The 24,890-nt window shown below is 47.0% G+C and overlaps 1 protein-coding gene across 7 annotated transcripts in view; it reads right to left on the bottom strand.

Moving 5' to 3' along the window:
• Positions 1-5,405: 5,405 nt before the first annotated feature.
• TMCC3 (transmembrane and coiled-coil domain family 3) overlaps positions 5,406-24,890 on the bottom strand; it is a 75,193-nt gene continuing 55,708 nt past the window's right edge. For 4 of the 7 annotated variants that reach the window (XM_029955632.1, XM_029955636.1, XM_029955635.1 and 1 more), the window contains exons 2-4: positions 14,337-15,253; positions 11,322-11,457; positions 5,406-5,812 (exon numbers count right to left, since the gene is read on the bottom strand). In XM_029955632.1, the coding sequence (XP_029811492.1) occupies positions 5,510-5,812; positions 11,322-11,457; positions 14,337-15,238 (1,341 nt within the window). In that variant the 5' untranslated portion in view covers positions 15,239-15,253 and the 3' untranslated portion in view covers positions 5,406-5,509. Of the gene's footprint in view, positions 5,813-11,321; positions 11,458-14,336; positions 15,254-17,236; positions 17,255-17,880; positions 17,889-18,595; positions 18,611-24,890 lie in introns of those variants that run through there. The other 3 variants (XM_029955638.1, XM_029955637.1, XM_029955634.1) reach the window with 3 other exon arrangements.

The following is a 24,890-nucleotide window of genomic DNA, read 5'->3' as shown; positions in this document are numbered from 1 at the left end:
GTGGCGATGAGCATCCTCAGGCATCCCAGAGTTTTTGTTAGGAGTCCATAGGTTACTCAAAATCAGAAAGCCCTGGTTTTTCCCACAGCATTATTATTCAGTATTCGCTAGAATCCACTAACCCTTTCCTCCATCTCCATCGCTTTTTTAAGGAAATACAGGCTTAGCAAGATATTTCCCTAAAGCAACATTGGGGAATGTGCTGGGCTGGAAACGCACGTAACACAACCACTTCTGTTTTCTGTCTTTACCTCTTCAGAAATCAGGTAACAACAGGTATGAAAATAACCGTGGATCCTGTGAGATTTCCAAGGAGTCAGATGCACTCTGTTGTGCAGGGCGGGACACGGGCGGGTCTGTTACGGGCTCTTCCGTTCATCTATGGCCCTAGTTCTCATTTGTACGGGTGGGTACTGGGTGGGTACTGGGTGACCAGGAGAAAACTGCTCCTGATCTGCAGGTGACTAGAAACAGAGGGCTAACTGGGCAGCATCAGAAGCAAAAGCAAGGAGAATCTGGACTCCCTCCTTCATGGGTGACGACCCTGGGAAAAACCCATGTGTCTGAGCTTCAATTTCGTCTATATAACGGGGATGATGGTGTGCTCACGTCACAGACTGGCGCAGAGGAGTTACTGCACTATACAAACACGGTGCTTTGTGAACACCAGAGCGCCACACAAACAAGGAACCCCACTCGGCCACAGGGCTCTGCTCCGTGCCCTCCTGCCTGGTCCTGGGCACACGTGAGCAGTGCCCTCGCAGCCTCTCACTCCCGCTCATGATGTCCGCAGCATCCTTCCACACTCTCCCTTTCCACGACACCGGATGCCTTTCCTGGCATTCCACACATTGAGAAGGAACCATCCTTCTCTCTCCCACCCAGGGACTGAGGAACGGGCCACACATCACACACCCACAACATTCTATGGAACAGACGTCAGTTCGTTTAAAATTTTATTGCAGGTGGTGGGGCAGGAGGGAGGGACCGCCCTCTGGGTGGGGGGCGATAGCAGGGAGGCTATGCATGTGTGGGGCTTGGTGGAGGGGGGTATACAGGAAATCTCTGCACCTCCTGACCAAGTCTGCTAAATCTGTTCTCAAAAATAAAATCCATTAAAAACTGATTTTACACACACACACACACACACACACACACCCCTACTACTAAGACGGGCTCTGACAAATATGAAAATTTAAGAAATCTAATTCTTTATTTAAGATCAAAGCTAACATCAAGTGTTTATTTAAAAAAATAATGGCACCTGCTTTGAATAGGGTGACAATCTACGCAGAATTTACAATTTTAGGCTGACGTGAAACTATTTAGTATCTCACAAAATGGAATTTCTGCAAAAGAGTTCACAATAAACATTCCTAGTTTTCATCTTCAGAACTGCTAACCATGGCTTAAACATATCTTAAACACAGAGCACGTTTTTTGGAAACATTTCACTTAGGACGAACACAGGAGACATGTTTTAAATAAATTAAAATTGCAACACATAAATTATTCCTAAAGCAATCAAGGTTCATTACTTTCCAGCTTCTTATAAACAGAGAATTGTACTGACTTTAGAAAATTATGTTAGTTCTGCTTTTAATCCTCTGGGTTACCAAACTCCTGTTAACTGGACTTTCTTTTAGCTTCACAACCATTTTTGATGTAAATAGGCCAATATTGTTCTTTTCAGTGATTTTTTTAGACCAGCTCCTTCCTTTGCACATGTGTTAAACTTTATGAATCCTCGCTCTCCAGATAAAGCCCTGAATTTTGAATCATGCCATTTCACCCTACCCCTGGCTCACTCCTCAAAAGTATAGAAATGTGTAGTATAGGTTGTTTAATCACACATGCTCATATTAGTAAGCATACTGAAATGCTTTTCCAAACCAATACAATCATACTTAGATTCAATACAAAGATGTTCCTATCCAACGCAAAACATTTTGGTATTTAAACTCCAATCCAAAAGGACAAAAATAATTAGTTGCTTGAGGGACTCCAATTCCCATCACAGCCATTGATCCCACAATTAAACCTGATATGCTGGAGAAATGGCAGGGCAGTAAACACTCACAGGGCAACATTTCAATGAACACAAGAGTGACAAAGGAGAAGGGCTAAAATCCCGAGGAGGCTAACTGGCGGGGAGGGAAAACCGCGGCAGGGGCTGTGATGGGAGGGGAAAGGGTGGGGAGTGTCAAAAGACCTCAGTCCATCAAGAGTTCATGGTGATCACAAAAGGAAAACCACTCGTGGCACATGCTAGAAACTTGGGACTGATCCTACTCCCTGGACAAAATCAGCAATGGAGTACTTTTATTTACTGCTTCACTTTGGTTTGAAGTGGGGGGCGGGGTGGGTTCAATGTTGATCATACTCCAAATGTAGGCCGGGATAACCAATTCAAAACCCACCAAAGAGTATTTTTAGATTTTTGTTTTGCCCTCAGCAAACCAGCATTATCTTGGTGGTCATGAAAATAGTACGTCACAAAAAATCCTGTGCTAGAATGCAATGTCCAGCATCTTTTTTTTTTAATTTTTATGTTTATTTTTGAGAGAGAGAAAGCACGAGTAGGGGAGGAGCAGAGAGAAAGAGGGAGACATGGATTCCAAAGTAGGCTCCAGGCTCTGAGCTGTCAGCAAAGAGCCCAATGCAGGGCTCGAACTCATGAAGTGCAAGATCATGACTTAAGCCGAAGTCGGTGCTTAATTGAGCCACCCAGATGCCCCTGCAATGTCCTGTATCTTAAAGCACTAAGTTTGTTGAGTGAGCAGGTGCCTGACCATCCCATGACTGGTTTCAACTTTACCACCAATGAAAAGTGGGGAGCTGACTTAAATGTAAATTAAATAACCAATTCCATGACATATCCTAGATGGGTCACGATTTTTAATTGCATTAATTTATAAAATTTTATTTAATCCCTTGTGCAGGAAAGGAAATACAATGGGAGGGCTTATTCCTTAAGAAGAGAACAGTAAACCACAAAGGGTAAAGGGCTCCTTGGAGTGCATCAACTTACTAAAAAGCTTCATGAACTTTCAACAAGACTCTAAAATAAATATGCCAAGGAGGCTGAGTGAGTGAAAACAAAGTTATCTGACATGACAATCAGTGGAAATACAAATTCTGTGCAAAAGAAGTCATGATCAGATGGGATACTTTAGACCCTAGATTTCAGAGCAGAGCCAGTTTCTAGCAGCTTCTGTTAACAGCTCCCCCTGGAGGGGGCAAAGGGGGCAGCTTTCCACTCTCACAGTGGAGAGGAGACACACTGACGGCAGGCCTGGGAGGAGTCAAGCAAATGTTGAGTGAAGTGCGGTGGCCAGGGAAGCCCACATCCCAGATCCTCCCCACGGGCTAGAAATCTCTCTCAAAAACAACAGCAGTATCTCCATCCACCGCAACCCCTGGCATATCCAAAGTGCCTCAGAAAGATTCAGAGAAATGGAGAGGTGCCCACCAGGACCCAGCTTGATCCAAGGGTACACGTTCCCCCCAGCCCTCAGCCAAATGGAGACTGATGCCCACGGGTGACAGAGAATGCTGGCCATTAAAATACAGAAGCAGAAGCAAGCCCACTGTTCATTCTCCCTCCCTTCCCTGGATCTGGAACTCTTTCCTGTCCTCAGGGTTTGATGGATCGCAGTGTATTTACAGCCAAGTTGGCAGAACAAGGGCAAGTTTGACTGTGGAGGGGGACACGGCCACGAGACGGAGGTGGGTTGGCTAACTCCCTTTTCCCTGAATCTAAAATACATACAGCCAAAGACTGCACGAAAGGATGGTTACTGCTTTTAAAAAGCCCGAGTCCAGAATTAGATAGTGGGGACAGTTGCAGAAGTTTGTGAATTTACTAAAACCACCGAACTGTAAAGTTAAAAGAAGAAAGCTCGAGTTGCCGGAGTCTCGCACACACTGGACTTGCACCAAATGCTCGACTACTGCATTCTCTCAAACCATAGCACACTGTCACATTTTTTTTCCGGGAGATTTCCCTAAGAGCAGCTGTTCGCAAAATATTGCACTTAATTTAAATCCAGGCGATTTGATGTTTTCTGGAAGAAAATGTACACTAACATACATCTTCGCGCCTTCAGAGAACAGAGTGGATGGCAGGAGGAGGGAATGAACAGCCGTTTCCATGAACATCTTCTAACTTCGTTCAGTAGGTACAGGGAGAAAGATTTAAAGGGGAGTATCATCTGGGCATATCCCCCGAACAGGGCGAAGATGTTAACTTCTGAACGCTTTCACCTCAGGGGAAGAAGTGTGGCCCTCTGTTACCTGGGCCCTTGTCTTCAGGAAGATCCCGAGAGACGACGGGCAGCCTTGGCGCGGACGCTGGATCTCATCTCTGTGATTCCGGCTCAGCTCCCATGGTCCTACGAGGACCTTCTCGGTCTCCATCCAGGTCAACTGCTCCCCCAGACCCGACTGCCACCCCGTCGGACCGCATGTCCCATCTCCCTCCTGCTTCCAGAGCTCCTACCTCAGTGCACTTCCACTTCACCAAGTACAGTCCTGGTGAAAGCAAAAACCCCACACAGGAGCATCATCTGTTTTCATTTGTGGAGTGAGATCTGCAATCCCTCGCAGACCAGGGAATAAAGGGAATCACGTCCTCACAGGTGGTCTACCACGATTAAGGTTTGCTGAAATACAGACCTCTGGGGTATTGCTTACAGGACCCTAACGCTCAAGCCACGGTTTGCTGCGGGATCCCGAAGCATTTCTACATGCTTCAAAGTGAAGCGTCAGACGGCCACTTCCGATAAAATCAGCGCGTGGCTCCCTGGGTGTAAGAAGGGGAAAGCCCCACTGGCGAATCTTTGCATCTTACCATTTAAAGTCCAAGACCACATCTAAATCCGACGTCTGATGGATAAACAGGTGTGTGGTAAGATTTCCATGTTACTATGAGTCACGCACAACTGACCACTATGGACACTGGGAACACGTGGGGCCTGTGTCCTCTGTGGACAAGCGGACTGGATTACACAGGGTATTTTCTACTTCCAAAGGCCACGTGGGTTCTCAGTGGCCAGTGCGGGTACTTCCCCTCCCCACGTCCTGCTAGCAGGACTCAGGAAAAACATGCAACCAGGAGCCACCGTGAGGCTTGACTGTGATAGAGACTTGAGAGAGAGGGAGAGACAGAGACAGAGACTTAAAATCCCTTTTCTTCTGGATCATTCATTATTCCAAATGCTCAATAACCAGAGGCTGGCCAAGCTGGGCTGGTCAGGTGGGCGGAGAGCTGGTGTGATTAAGGCAGTGCGCAACGTGGGACAGCTCTCAGACAGACTCACACTCACGAAGGACGGGGACTGAGCCGGCAAGTGCTACCGCGTGCAAGGGACTGTCGTTATGTACAATGCATAGCCCAGGCCTGCTCACTTTTAGTCAGCATAACCCCGTTCATTTGAAAATTTGGTAGTATGCACAGTCGTCCTTAAAACAGAAATCTGAAAGGACCTGAAGACGGGGACGGGCAGCTTCATCGGGGTATTATGATCCTTTCTATGGCACACAGGATATGGTCCCAGTTTTTACAAAATATCGCAAGAAGAGTCACAGCGAAGAAGGTGCCGAGAATGTGGAGGCGGCTCTTCATCATGGGCGAGACGAACTTGGCCATGGTAGACACACACACGAGGATGACGGTCATGAAGGCCAGGATCACGTTGATGCACCTGCCCAGGAGCACTTTGGCATTGACGGTGTCTGTCTGCAGGGCCTGCTGCTCCTGCTGGTGGAGCTCCAGCTTAGAGATGCGGGTCTGGCAGGACTCCAAGGCTTCCTGTGGGCAAGAGGGAGAGCAAGGTCACACGCTGCTGGGACCACAGACGCCATGCAAGCACGTGCTGGGACATGCCCGAAAGCCCCCCGGCTCAGGAACTTGATGCTGAGACAGCTTCCAACAGCCAAGCTGACGATGATGAGGATGAGGATGATGAGGAGGATGATGAGGATGATGATGATGATGATGATGACGACAAAGAAGGGAAACGAGAGTTGCAAGGCTCATTTATTCTGTTATTAATGGACGGAACAAACAGCCATGAAATACCATAAATGGGGACTTATGGTTAAGTATTTTGGAATAAAGTACATAAAATATTGGCATCTGTTGGTATCATCAGGAACAAGCCGGAGGAGTGGTAGGTCACAGAGGGACCATCGACCACCTCCGGCCATGGACTAGGAGGTCCCTCAATCGCTAGTCCTCATTTCCACTGCTCGGGCTGTGTGGGCGTCCGTTTACACACTGTGCAGGACGAAGGGAGAAGGGATGGGGACAGGACGGACCATGGGCAACGTGGCTCTCGTGTGCTCTCTGCATGCTGTTACTCAGGACACTATTCCAGGCTGCACATTCTCCCCAGAACCCGTTCTTTCTAAGGCTTCAATCGCTAAGACACAGAGGACCCCGAGTTATCTCTCTGGCCAAGTCGCCTCATCTGTTTGACTCCTGTATCTTCATGGCTCCTTGACACCCCCACCTGAGCTTCTCAGAAGCACCTGGAATGCACCAGGTGCAAATGTGGGTTCACATACTGCATGCGCTCCTGCACCGGCCACCAGCCCTGCCTCCCGGGCGCTGTCCCTTTCCTCAGGAAACAGCACCAGGCTCATCCAGTCCCTCCTGCCACACACTCACTTCCTCTAAGCCGTCCCCTGCCCTGACCCTGCCCTGTCGAGGCGACATACAGTCTCTATCTTTAGGGACCCATTTCTCTCCCCTCCCAGTCTCCACCCCCTGCCCCACTCACCATGCTCTGGCCATGCTGGATTTTTTGAAGTTTGGAAAAGGAGCAGGGGCCGGGCCTTTGTACATGCATGTCCTGTGCCTGGAATGTTTGCCTCCCCACTCCCTCACCTCTTCGCCCCTGCATCTCCCTCCCCGCCCAGGTCCTGCCTGGGAAGCCCTCTCAGCCCCAGAAGTTCCCCCAGCAAAGACCACAGGTTCGAGAATGGGGAGTAGACCCCTGCCGGTTCCCAGCACAGGGTCGGCCACGCAGCAGGGTGCAGACTGGGCACCAGGAAGGAGGCGTGAGGTTCATGAGAGGAAAACTCCATGCCTCCTGGGAGAACAGGACCTGACCGGAGTACAATGAGCCCCTTTTAGTTCACTGGCCAACTGTCTAACTCGTTTACCAGTATGTGTTTGCTCGGTTACAATACAGCCATCTTTTCGGGTTTTATTATTTTTTTATTTTTAAATTTTTTTCTGTTTTTTATTTATTTTTGAGAGACAGACAGAGAGTGCGAGCAGGGGAGGGTCAGAGAGAGAGGGAGATACAAAATCTGAACCAGGCTCCAGGCTCTGAGCTAGCTGTCAGCACAGAACCCGATGCGGGGCTCGAACCCATGAACCGTGAGATCATGACCTGAGCCGAAGCTGGAAGCCGGCCGCTAAACTGACTGACTGAGCCACCCAGGCACCCCTCCTTTTTGGGTTTTGAACAACCGTAACAGCCATAACACTGATTCGCTTTTCTTCTTCTGAGTATATTCTCTGGGCCAAAGAACAGGGTTCTCTGTTACTATAGTAACCTTCATGACATGGGTTACCAACAGAGAAGGAAAAATTTCTTCAGATTTTCACATTCTAAAAAAGCACCGGCTTCTACAAGAGCAGGCACGTGCCCTAGAGATCATGAATTCCTTTCAACTATGAGCTCACTGTTTCCTCCTTCTTAGACGCGGCATGGAAAAGCTGACAGAACAAGACAAAAGATCAACATTTTTGGCAAATTCATTCATCTTTGACTGGGTACCCGAATTATATATATAAATAGACTAATGCCAAGAATGAACGCCTTAGAACTGCTATCAAATTTTTACCAAATGAAAACTTCCAGAAAATTAAGTACTCAGTTGCAAGGAATTTTAGTTACAACCCCCACTAAGAGAGTTGGCCCCACAATCCTTACTACTTCTTTGGATCCAGTGCGTAACTTACTGGGGACAAGGACAAGGAACAGACTGAGTTATCCTTAAGCCTGTTTTAATTGGGAATTCTAAAACAAAATCCAATCTTAAAACAGTAACACCCTTGCATCCCTGTGGGCAAGAGCCGTCCCCACCTGCGCTAGCTGCTCCGCCGCAGAGCCCTGCCCGGAGGAACAAAACAAACCCCAAGTGAAGGCGAGGCTGAGCAGGCCCGACTGTGAAAAGCCCCGAGGAACAGGGCTGCTCACCAATGTAACAGAAAACGTGGCCAGCATTTATTTTTTGACTGCCTATTATGTGTCAGGCAGATCTAAGTACTTTGTGTATATTATCCATTTAGTCCTCCTGACAACCTTTTGGCGTGAAGCCCACTGATGACATTCCCACTTTATAGATGAGGAAACGGAGGCCCAGGGAGCTAACCTGTCCAGGGTCACACAGTAAGAGCAGAGCCAGGATTCTATCAGAACGAAGCCTCTGCAGCCACCCACACCGATGTCCGCTCTGCACTTCTGGGCTGGAGACAAAACCAGAAAATGTTCCAATGCACAACTCTGTACAGTGAGGGCCCCTCTGAGAGGCCCCTCACCTGCTCTTACCCATTCATCCCTAAAGTGTGTTTTCTTTAAAAGAAAAACGTTAACCCAAACTATCCCCTAAAGAAGAAAACCATATATTTAGACACCATCCAGTGCCATTCCAGACATCTTCTAAAACCAGAATGTTTTAATAAAACTGCACGGCTCACCCTGCAACACGTAACACTGAAATGGATCACATTCCTTAAACCAGTCAGTGGTGAGGCCAGTCTCCTGACCCAGAGCAGGGGCAAATCTCCCAAGTGTCTCCCATACCACGTCCTCACGGATAGAAGGCTTTCCTACCAGCTCCATCTGATGCTCTGGCTCCCAGAAGCGTCCAAGTCGATGCCTGGGATTGGCACAGACTCCCAGCCCACGACACAGAGAAGAACAAAACGTGGGCAGCTGCAACTCCAGCTCACACACTGGGGGGGGGGGGGAGGATCTCAGTTTTCTCCCTCATGAAGGGTGGCTGGAGAAAATAACCACTACCTACAAAGAAAAGTTGTAAAAATGGAGCTGAGCACTACTTGGAGAGTATACTTTCTCGCTTTTTAAATTTTTTTTTTGGTAAAGTTTATTTATTTATTTATTTTGAGAGAGAGAGAGAGAGAGAGAGAGAGAGAGAGAGAGAGAGAGAAAACAGGTGGGCATGAGTGGAAGAGGGGCAGAGAGAGAGGGAGACAGAGAATCCCAAGCAGGCTTCACAGTGTCAGCGCAGAGCCCCGGTCGGGGAGCCGTGAGATCATGACCTGAGGTGAAATCAACAGTCAGATGCTTAACTGACTGAGCCGCCCAGGTGCCCCTACTTTTTTGTTTTTAAAAAAAGAAGATTATGGGGCCTTGGGTGGCTCAGTCAAAGTGTCCAACTCTTGATTTCAGCTCATGGGATGATCTCGCAGTTTGTGAACTCGAGCCCCACATCGGGCTCTGTGCTGGCAGTGCGGAGCCTGCTTGGGATTCTGTTCACCTGTCCCTCTGTCCCTCTCTCCCTTTCTCTCTCTTTCAAAAATAAACAGGAAGGAAGGGAGGGAGGTCGGTCCACAGGAATGTAAATTACTGCAGCCACTATGGAAAACAATAAACAAGTTCCTTAAAAAACAAAACCTAGACCTACCTATGATCCAGCAATTCCACTTTTGAGTATTTACCCGAAGGAAATGAAATCCATTTCTAGAAGAGATATCCCCGCCCCCATATTCACAGCAGCATTACTTACAACAGCCAAGCCACAGAAACAACCCAAGAGTCCATCAACAGATGGGCAAAGAAAATGTGGTATACATATACACAATGGAATATTGTGTGGCCACAAGAAGGAAATCTTGTCACTTGTGACACAAGAATAGACTTGGAGGGCATGATGCTGAGTGCAGAGTCAGAGGAAGACAAATATGCTGTATGATCTCACTTATATGTGAAATCTAAAAAAACAAACCAACCATGGAACCAAGAACAGATTGGTGGTTCATGGAGGCAGGGGTAGAGGGTAAAGGAAACAGGTGAAAGTGGTGAAAAGGTCCAAACTTCTAGTTAGGAGGATGTAATGTGTCACGTGGGTGACTACAGTTAACCATTCTGTATTATGTGTTAACCATTCTGTATTGTGAAAGCTGTTATGAGAGTAGGTCTTAAAAGTTCTCATCCCGAGAAAAAAATGCGTTAAACTATGTGAGGTAATGGATGCTAACTTAATCGTGGTGATCATTTTGCAATATCAAATCATTACGTTGTACACTTCAAAGTTATATGTCAATCATTTCAGTGAAAGGAGAAAAGAAAGAGATCCTCTGGTAGCAGGGAAAAAAAAGGCAGCATTCGGGAGGACTTGGGCTGTTTCACCCCAGCGCTACTGTCGCGTTAACACTGAGCCATGCCTTTGTTTATACTGACTCAGTAACCCCTTCCATCCAGCCAGCCAGATCCTACCCACCCCTGCCAAGTCCCCTCTCTGGACATTTAGTCACGTTCATTATTCAAGGACTGTCCGCAAGACATCATCCAAGTCACTTAACTTCTCTGTCTTAGGCTCCACAGCTGAGAAAGGGGGGAAATAGTAAGAACTGCCCGAAAGGGTTGTTGTAAGGAGTAGATGGAAAGGGAAGAGACATGTAAAGCGCTTTGCTAGTGTGTGGTACACGGTATGCACTCGGGTCCTTGAAATTCTTACAAATATCAAAGCTATTTTTAATCTACAGATGAGTAAACAGATCCAAGACCCTTGTTCAGGGTCACATAACTGGTAGATGGCTGACCTGGGACTGAAATCCAATATCTGACCACAAAAATGACCAAGTGACACACCAGTTCATAGCTTGTTGGGCAGTGTGTGTCTGAACCCTGTGGCTTTCACGGTCTAGATCACGTAATTTGGCCCCTGTTCATGTTTTCTTGAGCTTTTTTGGCAGGTGACCTCATCCAGACTCCCCATCTAGTCAGTAAGCTTCTCAGAGGCAAGGTTTGCCTCATGTTTAAAAAGTTTTAGCAATTTTGGTGGTGGGGGGGGGGTTGGGCAGGGAGGAGAGGTTATAGGCAATGGGCTTAGGTGGATAATAAATATTTGTTAACCAAAATAAGTACAGAGAATAGCCTCTTTACTCAGTGACACCTAGAACATGAGCTAATGGGGTGAATAAGGTAGAAAATGTTTGTGCAGAGAAAATATTTTGCCGCACATGCCAGAAATCCTTTTGGGTTTGGAGAATGATGCTCTTTAAATGAATTAAAGGCTGGGAGAGCCCAGCTGGTGCCTAACGGCGGGAGAAACGGTACCTGGATGTCCCGTGAGCGCTCATGGGCCTGGTAGGCCACCTTCTCCTCGATGCTGGCCAGCTCCTGCTTCAGGTTGGCCGTCTCATGCTGGTGCAGGTCCGTCAGGTCGTGCAGCTGGTCTTCCAGTCGCTCGTACCTTTGCAAAGAGAGAAGCCGATTCTCAGTGTGACACTTCAAAGGTCTCCTTGTTTTCATTCCCTGGAAGACTATATTTCCAAAAGAATATGTCCGGCTACAGGGAGCATGCTTTTGGCTAACACTGAACTCCAGGTGAAAGGACTGGTTTCTGTCATGTTAACTTCTGTGTCCTCACTCCTGAGGGTTCACACACACCAACGCGGCTCTCCCGACCTCATCAGACAAGCCCCTTCACTGGCTGCGGTGACGTCACCACAGGCCTGCCGCGCTCACCAGTGCTGGTCAGCAGACAGGGCCGTCTGGGATCAGGCTCAAGACAAGGACTGGCTGGTGCTCCCCTGTCTTCTGCCTGCACAGCGCCTCCTGGTTCACTGCCCCAGAGAGCCCGTAACGGAACAACCAACTTCCACGCCAGAGCCAACTCCATGTCTCAAGACATACTCTGATTCCGAAAACATGCGTCAGTTCTTGGAACTTACGTGCTGACAAGAAATTAAGCTTGTTAGAAATTATAGGGGCGCCAGGGCGGCTCAGTCAGTTAAGTGACCAACTCTTCATGATCTCAGGTCATGATCTCATGGTTTGTGAGTTCAAGCTTCATGTTGGTTTCTGTGCTCCCTGTGTGGAGCCTACTTTGGATCTTCTGCCTCCCTCTTTCAGGCCCTTCCCCACTCATGTACTCTCTCTCTCTCTCAAAAATAAATAAATTTTTTAAAAACTTTTAGAGAAGAAATTATAAATGACTTAACAAGTGGCATTTCCAAAAGTCCAAATCTAAAGTAACAGAAGAACAAAGACTGCCACTGCTACTGCCCATTTCCCTCAAAGAAGAGGAATCGTCTTATATTTGAAAACTCACGTTTATTTGAAAACAGGGAGCACTACTGGGGTCATGCATTAGCCTGAAATGGCTTCTATCAGTGTCACTGTTAGACGCTTACATAGGCCACCGGCAGAATCACAGGGACCCACGGTTGGTGTAAAAGCCTTTTAAAGATCTCGTACAGCAAACAATATAGTCAGCGGCTAAGCCTTGGACGCCACAATCTTAACTACATGACAAATGAGAAAACTACCCTAAATTTATGCAAGTGGGTATCTGTGAGTTGGGATAAAATTTGGATCTAAAGAGTACTGTATCCCAAACTATTCACATAGAACTGAAGTTAATATTTTCTGGAAAACCTGTGACTCAAAAACAGTTATGTGACAAAGACATCAGAGTCAAAGATGTATGCTCAAAGTTTTTTAAAAAAAATGGTTTCACAGAATATAAGAGCTGAAAAAAGCCATGTTTACAAATTAATACATTTAAAACCATTTTGAGATATAAAGTATGCAAGGTAAACTTAAAGTTTAATCTTCCAATATGTAATGGGCATTTAATATTTTTTTAATTTTTTAAATTTTTATCTTTTTTATTTTATTTACTTTTGAGAGACAGAATGTGAGCTGGGAATGGGCTGAGAAAAACAGACACAGAATCCAAAGCAGGCTCCAGGCTCTGAGCTGTCAGCACAGAGCCCAATGCAGGGCTCGAACTCATGAACCACAGATCATGACCTGAGCTGAAGTCGCACACTTAACTGACTGAGCTACCCAGCATCCCATGGGCATTTAATTTTTTACCTACATTTTTCTAAGTTAACATACTCATTTTGACAAAAAAAAAAAGAAAAACACTTTTGGGGCACCTGGCTGACTCAGTTGGTAGAGCGTGTGATTCTTGATCTCAGGGTAGTGGGTTCAAGCCCTACACTGGTGTAGGTATTACTTAAAATAAAAACAAAATCTTAAAAAAGAAAACTTTGGGGAAAATTTTTACTGGGAAATGGTAGAAAATCACTTTTTATTAATATTTTTACTGATCAGTTATAAGCACATAAACTCTAGCCTATAAACACCTTTTACAATTAGCTAATATAGGGGCACCTGGATGACGTAGTCAGTTGGGCGTTGGACTCTTGATCTCAACTCAGGTCATGATCTCATGATTTGTGGGTTCAAGCCCCGCAATGGGCTCTGTGCTGACGGCGTGGACCCTGCTTGGGATTCTGTCTCTCCTCTCTGACCCGCCCCCATTCGTGCATGCACTCTCTCAAAATAATTAAAATTAAACTTAAAAAAAAATGAGCTAATATAAAAAAATAAAATTAGTTAATGTAATCCACAAGACTTGAACTTATACTTTACTCTTAAGATTTATTTTGAAAACTATTTAAGGTGAACAGTTTAATGAGAAAAACATAGTACATAAAAATGTACACTATATAATAACTTTAGTATTAACGTGCCAAAGAAAATCTGCCTTGTTGAATAATGCAGTGGTTCCTTTTTTTAAATGTTTATTTTTTTTGAGAGAGAGAGAGCATGTGCATGCAGGGGAAGGGCACAGAGAGAGGGAGACAGAAGACCTGATGTGGGCTCTGGGCTGCGCTGACGTGGGGCTCGAACTCATAAACTGTGAAATCATGACCTGAGCCGAAGAAGGATGCTTAGCTGACTGAGCCACCCAGGCGCCCCAAGAATGTAGTAGTTTTTTACCTGACAGTTATCATGGAGCAAAATAAAATACAGATCTATGAATTAGTGTAATTACTGGAACTTAAGAAGGAACTTCAAATGCACATGAGTTACAGACTATTTAGCAATATTTTAACAGACTTACAACTTTCAAGTGTCGATCTCTAAGTCACAAATTAAAAAGCTTAGAATCATGAAGTATGGAAAAAACTACTGGTTTTAGGTGTTTTTTTCTGATCCACACCCATATTTATGGAAAACACAACCATGAGCCTATCACTTTCAAGAAGACAATCTCTCTGCACTTGGTAAGTCATGCTTCTCTAAGAATTCCAAGAGAAGAGTCTGAAATACCTGTATCGTTCTTCTTGCAGCGTCTGAGAAATAAAGCCGTATTCTCTCTTAAACTGCACCTTCAGCGCCTCGATGTCCTCAGCCAGCTGTACCTGGGTGTCCTTGATCTCCCTCAGCTCCTCCAGGATCACGGCGAGCTTGCCCTGGCTGTCGAGCGTGCCAGCTCCGCCGGCCCCGAAGGACTGGTTCCCGTTGCTGTCGGCCGAGCCCGACGTGCCACTCGAACACTCATCATCGCTGCCGTACTTGGGTTTGTTCACAATGGTCGCGCTGCCCCCGTAGGCCCGAGGACTCCCCTCCGGCCTAAACTCCTCTAGGGAGTTTTTTAAGTGAGCGATGTTATCGGCGCTGCCGAACTTATTCCGGATCAGGTTGGCAAACTCCCTGGACTTATTGAAGACAAACACGGGCGGAGTGAGGGACACGCCAGGCATGCCTGACTTGCCGCACTCCGGGCCGTGGGGGGCAGTTCGAGACTTCGCGTGGGCATCTTTCAGGGGGTGCGGCCCGTCCTTCAGGTGGTCTTTGGCAACATCCTTGGTGCTCCTGGAGGCTCCATTCTGCTCGATCTCCCGGAGCTTCTTATGATACTGCTCTAACTTCTTCTGCAGCTGTGCGATGGAGTGCGCTGACTTCTGGTTCTTCTTCTCAAAGACCTGCTTGATGCGGCCGGCCTGCTGCTTGTCCGCGCTGCTGACCAGCTTCAGGTACTCCGCGACATTCCCGTCCCGCGACGTCTGCTCGATCTTGATCTGCTCCGTCACCTTGAGAATTTTTTGTCTCAGGCTGTCCGCATTGAGTTTGATCTTGTGGAAGTCCAGGATGCCATCTGGCACGTCAAAGTTGAGGTTGGTGTCGGATCCCCCCCGGCGAATGTTCAGGGGCAGGCTTAGGGTGTTCATGTCATGTCGCTCGACCTGAAGGAGACAGAGAGCAAGCACTTGAAGATCTGAAGTCAAAGGCACAGTCACTGCGATAGAATCTGTGTACACATTGAAGACATACTTTAGGCCTAGATTTTTCAACTGCAAGTAATCCTAAGATAAAAACTCCCTACCATCCTCTCCGGTTGAAGAGAGGCCAGCCCAACACCTTCCTGTATCCCTGTGCACTAACTGTGAGGCTCAGGTCTCAGGGCTTTAAATGTTTTGTCTAGTGACATACAACTGTCAGCTGCCAGGGTAGAAAATGCCTGAAGGGACAAGGTTACCGGTCAGTCCTAGTTTTCCTAAATGCCCAGCTAACTGGGGTGTCTGCCATGCCCCACGCACTGTGAATTTCAACACTGGGAAACGCATCCGATTCAGACCTCAATCACTTTACAGAAGAAGAATGAGGAAGGAGCTCCAGCAGGCGCTTTCATCAACACAAGAAATTATTTTCTTAATGGAATCATTGAACAGATGTGATGGGATAATATGATGCAAGATTAATTTTACTGAGTAACACCACAGTATGTAGAGGTGGAAACAACCCCAACCATAACGGAAGTGATTAAAAAACAAGAACAAGTGACAATACCCTGTGAAATGGCTTTCTCGCTCAAGGGCCACCTGGGGAGGAAGTACAGTGTCCCTGAGCACCCTGGCAAGAAGGGGAACAGAAAGGCGAAGGGAGCCTGGGTGCCACGTACCATGGGTAGGAGTCTTGTTTGAGCCTCACCACCACGCCAGGCAGACTGTGTTGAACTCATATACGTACAAACTGAGACGTCAAGAGCCAGGATCTGAATTCAAGTCACTCTAATGGTGTTCTCTTTCTATATCAGGACACTCTACCAAGGTGTCCCCAAATGACAAGCCGTTGTAGAGTCTGAACACAACCTCCAAAGATTGGTTAACACCTAAACTGAAGCATCTTATTTGTCAAGTTAACTACCCCTTGATCAGAATAATGCCTTGATTCAGTCTCGCTGGAAACCAAATGGAAAACTACTCAGCACAAGTTATTTTTTTAAGGGGACAGTAGACAGAAACAGCAAAATATTAATAAGGTATTAACACACCTCACCCTGCCTAAGCGACCCAGACTCAAATGTGTTCATTTCCAACACTGAAGTATTAACACTCTATCCCAGGCACAATCCTACCCAGGGCTTTCTCCCAGAGAAGGGATCCCAATGAATGGCATAGTGGGACACAATCCCAGGCTGGTGAGTCAGTCCTCCTACACAACTTACAAAAGTTTGTTAACATTATTTCTTGGCCCCTCTCTTGCAAAACACAATTTTGCTATGAATAAGAGTCACTGGGTGTTTTATCTGGCAGAAGAGCATCACACAGGAAAGGCTGGAAGTAAACAAATGCCAAGGCACTTGTAAGACGAGAAAAGAGGAGAAAGGATTTGTGACATCACCTGGTCAAGACAGAGGCGGGTGTAGGGAATAAAGAAGGTATAGGATGATCATCCTCAAGTCCTAGAGAGAGGACCCCAGAGGCTCACTAGTGAACCCAAGCAAGAATGCGTTCAAATTACATGAAAAGAGAATGCACTAAATCTAGGAAATGTTTACTTGGGGCGGACAGGGCAATCCGTGGTTAATGTACAATCAGGAGCCTACAGATTCGGTATCACTGGAGGGATTCACTGATCTGATTATCCGATTCTACTTCTCAGAAACTTTCCTTGGCTCCCCAAAGCCTCCCAAATTGAATAATACAACCCGGCCACTACAAGGCCCTAGCTTACTTTCAGGCCTCACCTCGCACCCAATGGATACCATTCATCTCAAGTAACCCTTACACCCCAAAGTTCCCAGAATGTAGGGGAATGTTCTAGCGATTTTCTCATATGAATGATATTCACAATGCCTGCCACCCATCCACTTTTGCTTATCAAAATCCCACACATTTTAGGGGCGCCTGGGTGGCTCAGTCAGTTAAGCCGTGACTTTGTCTCACTCAGGTCATGATCTCAGTTTGTGAGTTCGAGCCCCACATCGGGGCTCCACACTGATAGCTTGGAGCCTAGAGCCTGCTTTGAGTCTCATTCTCTCTCTCTCTCTCTCTCTGCCCCTTCCTCATTGGTGCTCTCCTGTTTTCTCAAAAATAAACTTAAAAAAAATTTTTAATCCCACATATTTTTGAAGCTCCACTTAAAATCCTACTTATTCCATGAAGCTTTTCCTAGTCCATCAGAAAGCAGCCTGTTCTCTCCGTGATCCTCCGTGGTGCTGTGGTGGTCAAACCTGACTCATCCTTGGATTACTCATCTGTGGATTTGAACCCCACCCCCATCCCAAATACAGGCTCCTTTAGGGGAGAGACGTGTCAGACCTACTACATGCAGTCTGAGGTGCTAGCCCTGTCCCTATGCACAGGAGGCTGTGGAGAATGTTTGCTGAACTCAGATGACATCATTCCTTATTCCAAGAGTCACTTTGAAATCACTTAAGATATATTTTAACAGAATCAAGACAGTGACCTTGGATGTTCTGGCCATACAGACCTGACAATTTCAGACAGAGATGTTTTCCCCACTACTAGGTAGTAAGTTCTATATCCTTTCACACTGGTTCAACTAAATGGAAACTTTTCCAGGGCACCTGGGTGGCTCAGTGAGTTGACCGTCTGACCCTTGGTTTCGGCTCAGATCATATCTCACAGTTCATGGGACTGAACCCTGAACTTGGGGTTTTCTCTCTCTGCCCTTTCCCCCACTTGTGCTTTCTCTCAAAATAAATTAAAAATAATAACAAATGGAGATTTTTCTGAGAATCAACATGCAGCGAAACAACACAAATATAAATACTTTTTTTTTAAAGTAGGCTCCAGGCCCAGTGAGTGTGGAGCCCATGATAAGATCAAGACCTGAGCCATAATAAAAAATCAGATGCTTAACTGACAGAGCCACTCGGGCACCCCACAAGTAAGGACTTTTAAATTTTAACTGAAGTATAACTTACATACAGAAAATAGCACATTTAATAAGAATAAAACAATACTCAATGAACTGCCACAAACTGGGCATACGGAAAAAACCACCACCACAAACAGAACAGAAGCCCCCCCACCCCCACCCCCTTCCGTCCTAAGCACATCACCCTCATCTCTAGGAGTAACACGAGCCTCACCTCTGGTTTTGACCAATCACCACACACTCTTGTTATTTGCTCTACTTTGTCTGGGAGACTCTTAAGACCTTGTTCTTGCCTTCTGGAGCTCAAAGATCAGATTAAGTTATTTTTAAAAATCCACCCAAACCTGCTTGGTCCTGGGAAGTCCACCTCGTTGGAAGATGCGGAGGCTTTTATACCTTACCTTCCCAAATGCAGCAGGAAGTCCCCTCCTGTTCCTCCTTTAATCCTCAGCCCCACGGGGGCTGGCCAGCCAACGCTGCTGTTGCAACGTAATGGCCTCCTTCCTGACAGGCTGCTGGGCCAGGACAGCCTCGAACACTCAGGAATGTTTGCACACAGAGACCTGGCTGACTTTTGGCTCAGTTTAAAACTGTAACAATGCTTGGCATGCCCTCGACAGTCCAGGCTGGGGAAGGCAGCAGTAGTCGGAGCTCAGATCAGTCTGGCTTACTGCTTGTCAGCAAATCTCAGTTAAAGATGTTTGATGAGGGTAGAAGGTAGAAACTATTGTTGGGCCACACCTTTTTATAGCCTTTTATAGCTCTCGCTCTGCAGGGTAATTAAGGGTGAGCTGTACATATCATTACTAGATGCCCATACATTCCCTAAACCCAGAGTGAAATTTCATCTGCGGGGGAGAAAGCTCCATCTCATGCGGAGCCGGCCACGAGGGCAAGTGCACAGCGCAGCTGTTTGAGGGTGGGACCCAGGGCGGACAAAGGTCCACGATCACCCGGTGTGAACATGCATGTGAACTGTGCAGATCAAGAGATGCAGGTTCAGTTTCGGCACAGACATTAACCAGTTATGTTCTTAGCTCAATCAGGTCACGTCTATGGGCTTCAATGTCCTAATCTATGAAGAGATGGAGCCACTCACAGCTCCCACTGCAAATTCCAAAACATTTAATCCCAGTGATCTTTACTGCGAGGCAGTATCATGGGAGAGTCAAGACCCCGGGCTCTAGAGACAGAGTGCTCCTGTTTTCTGTCTCAGCACCACTCTTATGAGCTGTGTGGCTTTGGGAAAATGATTACCCTCTCTGTGCCTCAGTGTCCTCTTCTGTAAAATAGAAATCATCATTCTTCAAAGAGTTGTGAGGAATGAATGAGATAATGCACCTAAAGTGAGTTCCTGGCACGGGAGAATGATTTCGAAAAAGGTTTTGTTTTGTCATTCCAATTCCATTTAAAAATGTACCTCTATGTAAAAACTGAAAGGAAACAAGCTCGGAACAATGGTTATTTTTGCATGGCAGGGGGTTAAGAGGAGTCATTCTTGTTATTATGTTTCCGTATTTTCCGATTCAAAAAAAAAACAAAAAAAACCAAAAACCAGAACATGAACTACCATTTTGGCAGAATGGATGCTATTTTTAAAAATGACTGCTAGCCCCTTCCAGTTCTCTTGGAATGACTTGGCTATTATTGGTTTACGTGAAAGGCAGACCACCAGCTTCCTAGTGAAAAGCCATCGTTAATAATGTTTTCCTTCCGGCAGCAGCAACATTTCCACTGTCACCTCAATGTTCTGGAACAAAGGCTACAGAAAAGCCTGGGCCCTGGACTAACATCAAAAACCCGCACTGAGTCACCTCTGCCAACAATCCGGGCCTCCGATACAACTTACTTGAGCTCACCTCGCTCACTCACTGGGAAGCCGGGCAGCACGTGCTCACAGCGGCTGCTGGAACTCGCTGCTCCGGCTTCCAAAGAGGGCTCTCGGCAGAGGGCTCTCGTCGTGACAGGTCATATTTACCCCCCTAAAATCCCCTGAGCAAAATGAAGGGGAAGGGAAGGATAGCGAAAGCAGGCCACACCACCCAAACCCCACCCAAGAGAGGTGGAAAAGAGAAGCCAGTGGCAGGGGTTGGAGAAGGGGTGGGGGTCCTGTGGGTGCCTGGAGGGCACGGACTAAGGCATGAGTCCCCTGAGGCTCTGGGGGTCAGGGAATGGCCTGAACAAGCAGAGCACAGGGAGATGAGTGAGGAGAGGTAACAACTGCCTGCCTAGACCCAAAGCCAGATACAATGAACCTTTTGCTTAAGAAAAGCTGCCTGGGAAGGAAAGAAAGGGAAAGGAAAGGAAAGAAGAGCTGCTAGAGTTCAGTCACACAAGCAAAGAGTCAGTCCTTCACACTGGCCGGCACTTCCCAGGCATCAGGCATTTCGCAGCGCACAGGAGGGCGCTCACAGGTCTGTGTGGCCAGGGGACCAAGCCCAGAGAGCTGACCTTCTGGCCCTTACTCACTGTAGCCGGAATCTAACTTCAGGTCCATAGGTAAGGCTGCCCCTGTGGCCTGCCAAGCAGAATGTGCTAGGCTCTGCTGTGGCAGCAATGCCAGAATCTCAGTGGCAAGAGAAAGGGAAAGGGAGGGGGAAGGGAAAGGGAAAGGGGGAGGGAAAGAGAAAGGGAGGGGGAAGAGGAAGAGAAAGGGAAAAGGAGAGGGGGAGGGGGGAGAGAGGAAGGAAGGAAGGAAGGAAAGAAGGAAGGAAGGAAGGAAGAAAAGAAAAAAAGAGGTTCATTTCTTGCTCATGCTGACAAGACTGCTGGGAATCTCCTGAGGGACCCCCCCCAACCCCTGGCTGTGAGGCCCACCTGCAGTGCTGCTGGTGGCCACAGCAGGGGACATGGGCAGGGGATGTGGGGAATCGTTTACCAGGGCCTGAAGACCTCTGTCAGAAGAGACACCTATGACTTCGCCCCTCCCTGGCTAACTTCATGGGAGCTACAGGACAGGGAAAGGCAATCCTACCACACACCCAGGAGGAAAAATGTCCTACTAGATGTGTGGCATCTCATTTGTTGAAAATTCTGGGATAGGTTCTACTGTTATTATTATTTTACAGATGAGAAAACTAGGCACAGAGAAGTTAGGTAAGTTGCCTAGGGGCACACAGCTAGTGAACAGCAGGGTGGGGATTGAAATCCAGCCAGTCTGTCTCCAGAGCCTGCCTCCCTAACAATGATAGTGTACGTGTACTGTGAGTCAGGTTTGTGCTAAATGTTGCTTTTAGTATTCATATATTCTTCACACAAGCCCTCTTTTATGAGAAAAGCCAGGCTGATCAACAAAAATAGGGTTCTTGAGGTCCTTCACAGATAATAAGTAGCTTAGCTGGGGCTACACTCTGATATATGAAACGTGCAAGATTTTGCAGAACCTAAGCTCAGCCACCACCTGTGTGAGAACCCGTTCGCAAGGCCCTACGGGGGGCCCCCAGACTTGTGTGGACGCCCGGAGTCTGCTTCAGACTGCTCCGTTGGCCCACCCACCCTCCCACTGTCTGAACTTGAAATATTCGTCCAGGCGGCTGCCTCACCACAGCGCTCGTGTTGCTAGCTGAAACCACACCAAGCTCAGGTTCAACATGGCCTGTGACATTCATCCTTCTTCACCCATGCTTTAATATAGGTACAGTGGTTTCAGCAAAGTAATTTTGAGGGCAAGAAGAAAAGGCCTATTGCTTTTGCCGAAATCACACGCAAGCATTTACAGTCACTGAGGGAAGAAAGAGGAGACAAACAGAAGGTAATAATCAGAGAAGGGAGGGCTCGAGAAGCAAGCCACGTCTAACGGCCTCACAGCTGAGGGGTTCAGTTCCGGATGCACGAGGGGAAAGGCACTCAGCAGACAAGCCACAGATCTGCCTGGAGAAAAAATGGAAGACACCCTTGCCTCTGCTGGGTGACAGAGCAGATGTTGTTGAACAAGGTACTGGCCAGCAGGGCCCTCCAGGGGGTACCTTATGTTTTACCAAAAAATGTGAGCTTTTAATCACTTTGCTGCTAGTAATACATCCGACACAACTTCCAAAGCCATCTTCCGACTTGGTTTGTGGTAACCTGACATGCACTTGCAAAATGTCTCCCCGCTCAATGCACGCGGAACCCCGGGAAGCCAACCAAAGCCTTGAACCCCAGCATCATCAAACGCCTGGTTCTCTTGCTAAGTGAGCCAGCCTGCTCCGCAGAAGTAGTTCTGAAGGCTTGTGAAGCAGCCTCATAATGGGGTAAGATTGCATTCATGTTGATACCTACACAGAGTAGCCGGAATGCCCTTTTCCTCCCTCCACATGCTAGACATGAAAAATCTTAGGGACACCTGGGGGGCTCACTCTTAGTTCCAGCTCAGGACAGGATCTCACAGTCCAAGAATTCAAGCCCCACGTCAGACTCTGTGCTTGCTTGATTCTCTCTCTCCCTCTCTCTCTGCCCCTCCCTAACTCTTGTGCGCACGTGCACACGCTCTCTCGCTCTCTCTCTCGCTCTCTCTCAAACATAAACAGGAGCGACTGGGTGGCTCAGTCGGTTGAGTGTCCGATTTCGGCTCGGGTCATGATCTCACGGTTCGTGGGTTCAAGAGCCGCATCAGGCTCTGTGCTGACAGCTAGCTCAGAGCCTGGAGCCTGTCTTCGGATTCTGTGTCTCCCTCTCTCTCTGACCCTCCCCTCCTCACACTGTCTCTCTCTCTCTCTAAAATAAATAAAAGCGTTAAAATTTTTTTAATAAATTTCTAGAAAATAAAACATTAATAAAAAAAAAGAAATGAAAAAAAATCTTAAAGATCTTCACATAGTATCCAAAAGATATTTTATTAGTAAAGTGACTTCATAAAATGTTTGTTCTAATTTGTTTAGACAAGAACACTTCCTTTTGTAGTTCAAGTCTGACAATAGTACACCATGAACTTTAAAGAAGTACAGAACAGGAACTGAGTCACTCGTTTTACCATAAAGGTTTTATTTCCCTCGCTTCTTCCTCTCTTAGCATCAAGGACCAAAGAAATCCGACAACATCAGGAGTTCCAGATCTTGCCAGCAGGTAAAGTTCACCTCATTACTCTGGGATTAAGGATCGTTTGGAACAGGAGCTAGAATCTGTGTACTTTATCCTGGCCCAATCCTTTATCCCAACACTGCAAATTAACAGACGAAGGAGATTAGACAAAGTGTTTACAGTTCTCAAGAACAAATTCTGCGAGCATCTTCAAGCACTTATGAACACTTGACACTGTAATTAGAAACAATTATCTTCTCATTAAGCCTCTACCAGGCAACAGTGGTAACCTACTTTGAGTTACATGCACTAGAAAATACAGATGTCTTCAAAATAGCTTAGAGCTCACACTTTCAATTAATACAAACTAATCTCTTACAAAATTAGCCTGACCTGATAAAAATTTACTCTATGCTGTGTAATCTACAGAAGAATAAAATGAGACGGGGGAAGACACCGGATGGGGCAGGCTAGGGTAATGAAAAGCAAGCAACCTAAGCTGAACACTAACCACAGGTAAAGGACAGCCATGGTCCCCTGGGGAAAAGACAGGAGACACATGGGAAGCAGCACCAAAGAGGGTTCTTTCTTTTTCTTTTTCAATATTATTTTTGGGGGAGCACAAGTCTAGCGGACAGAGGACCCAAATGTGAGCTGACAGGCTGACAGCGGTGAGCCCGATGTGGGGCTGGAACTTATAAATCGTGAGATCATAACCCGAGCCAAAGTCAGATGCTCAACTGGCTGAACCACCCAGATGCCCCCAAAAGAAGACTATTTATTTCTAAGGAAAAGGAGACTCTACCTCAAAAACAGGCGAGTCTGGGAAAGCGAAGTGAGCACCTAACACCTGCCCCTCCCCTCTACAGGCCGGGCACAAACAACTCGGCCTTCCTGAAGGAAGGGCTCCCAGTCCCTGCTGGTGAGCAGATATGGGATGGGGAGTTCTAAAGGGGAAGCAGGAAACCCCAACGTTAGGACTAAATGCAGAATAAACATCATTGTGGCTTTTAGTTCCTACACTTAGAAGAAACTGGGAGGGCGTGAGAACCCCTGGGCGCTGAACTACCCCAATTCCAGGGCATCTGGAGTCCTCCCCACCATGGGAGTTACCCCCCACCAGTTTCTTGCGGGGGGGGGGGTGTCACGAAAGGGACTGAGCACTAGCCTTGGGCTAGTGCTAGGGGAGAGGTGAAAACACATTATACCCCAAGAGAAACACCTCAGGAATCAAGGCAGGAGAGGCAGCTCTGAAGGAGGAAGAAAAATGGGTCTCCAAGGCCCTTAACCAGTGAGCAGAAAGAATGGCATATATTCACTGCCTCCCTTGCCCCCAAAACGAGAGACTGGGGGTTCTTGAGAGGAACATGTGCTTCACCCGAGTTTCTGAAGGATGACCACAAAGCCAGCACTGTCCTACAGTCTTTCAGCATCTCCAATCCGAATGAAGTCTCTGAGGATTTCTTAGTGTCCTCCTAGAGGCGCGTGACAAGGGCAACGTCACACGCTGGGCACTGATCTGCTACACAAGTCAGACTGTCAGCACTGCAAGAATCCTCGCAGGTCTCCGCTGGCCTAACGCCCGTTTTAAAAAGCTGCAGCTTACAGATAGGCACCTGGTGGCTCAGTCCATTACGTGTCTGACTTCAGCTCAGGTCATGGTCTCACGGCTTATGAGTTCAAGCCCTGCGTCAGTCT

This window comes from Suricata suricatta, chromosome 10, assembly GCF_006229205.1.
Source record: "Suricata suricatta isolate VVHF042 chromosome 10, meerkat_22Aug2017_6uvM2_HiC, whole genome shotgun sequence".
NCBI lineage: Eukaryota > Metazoa > Chordata > Mammalia > Carnivora > Herpestidae > Suricata > Suricata suricatta.
Note: the sequence above shows the minus strand (reverse complement) of the source record. Positions and strands in the feature narration are given on the sequence as shown.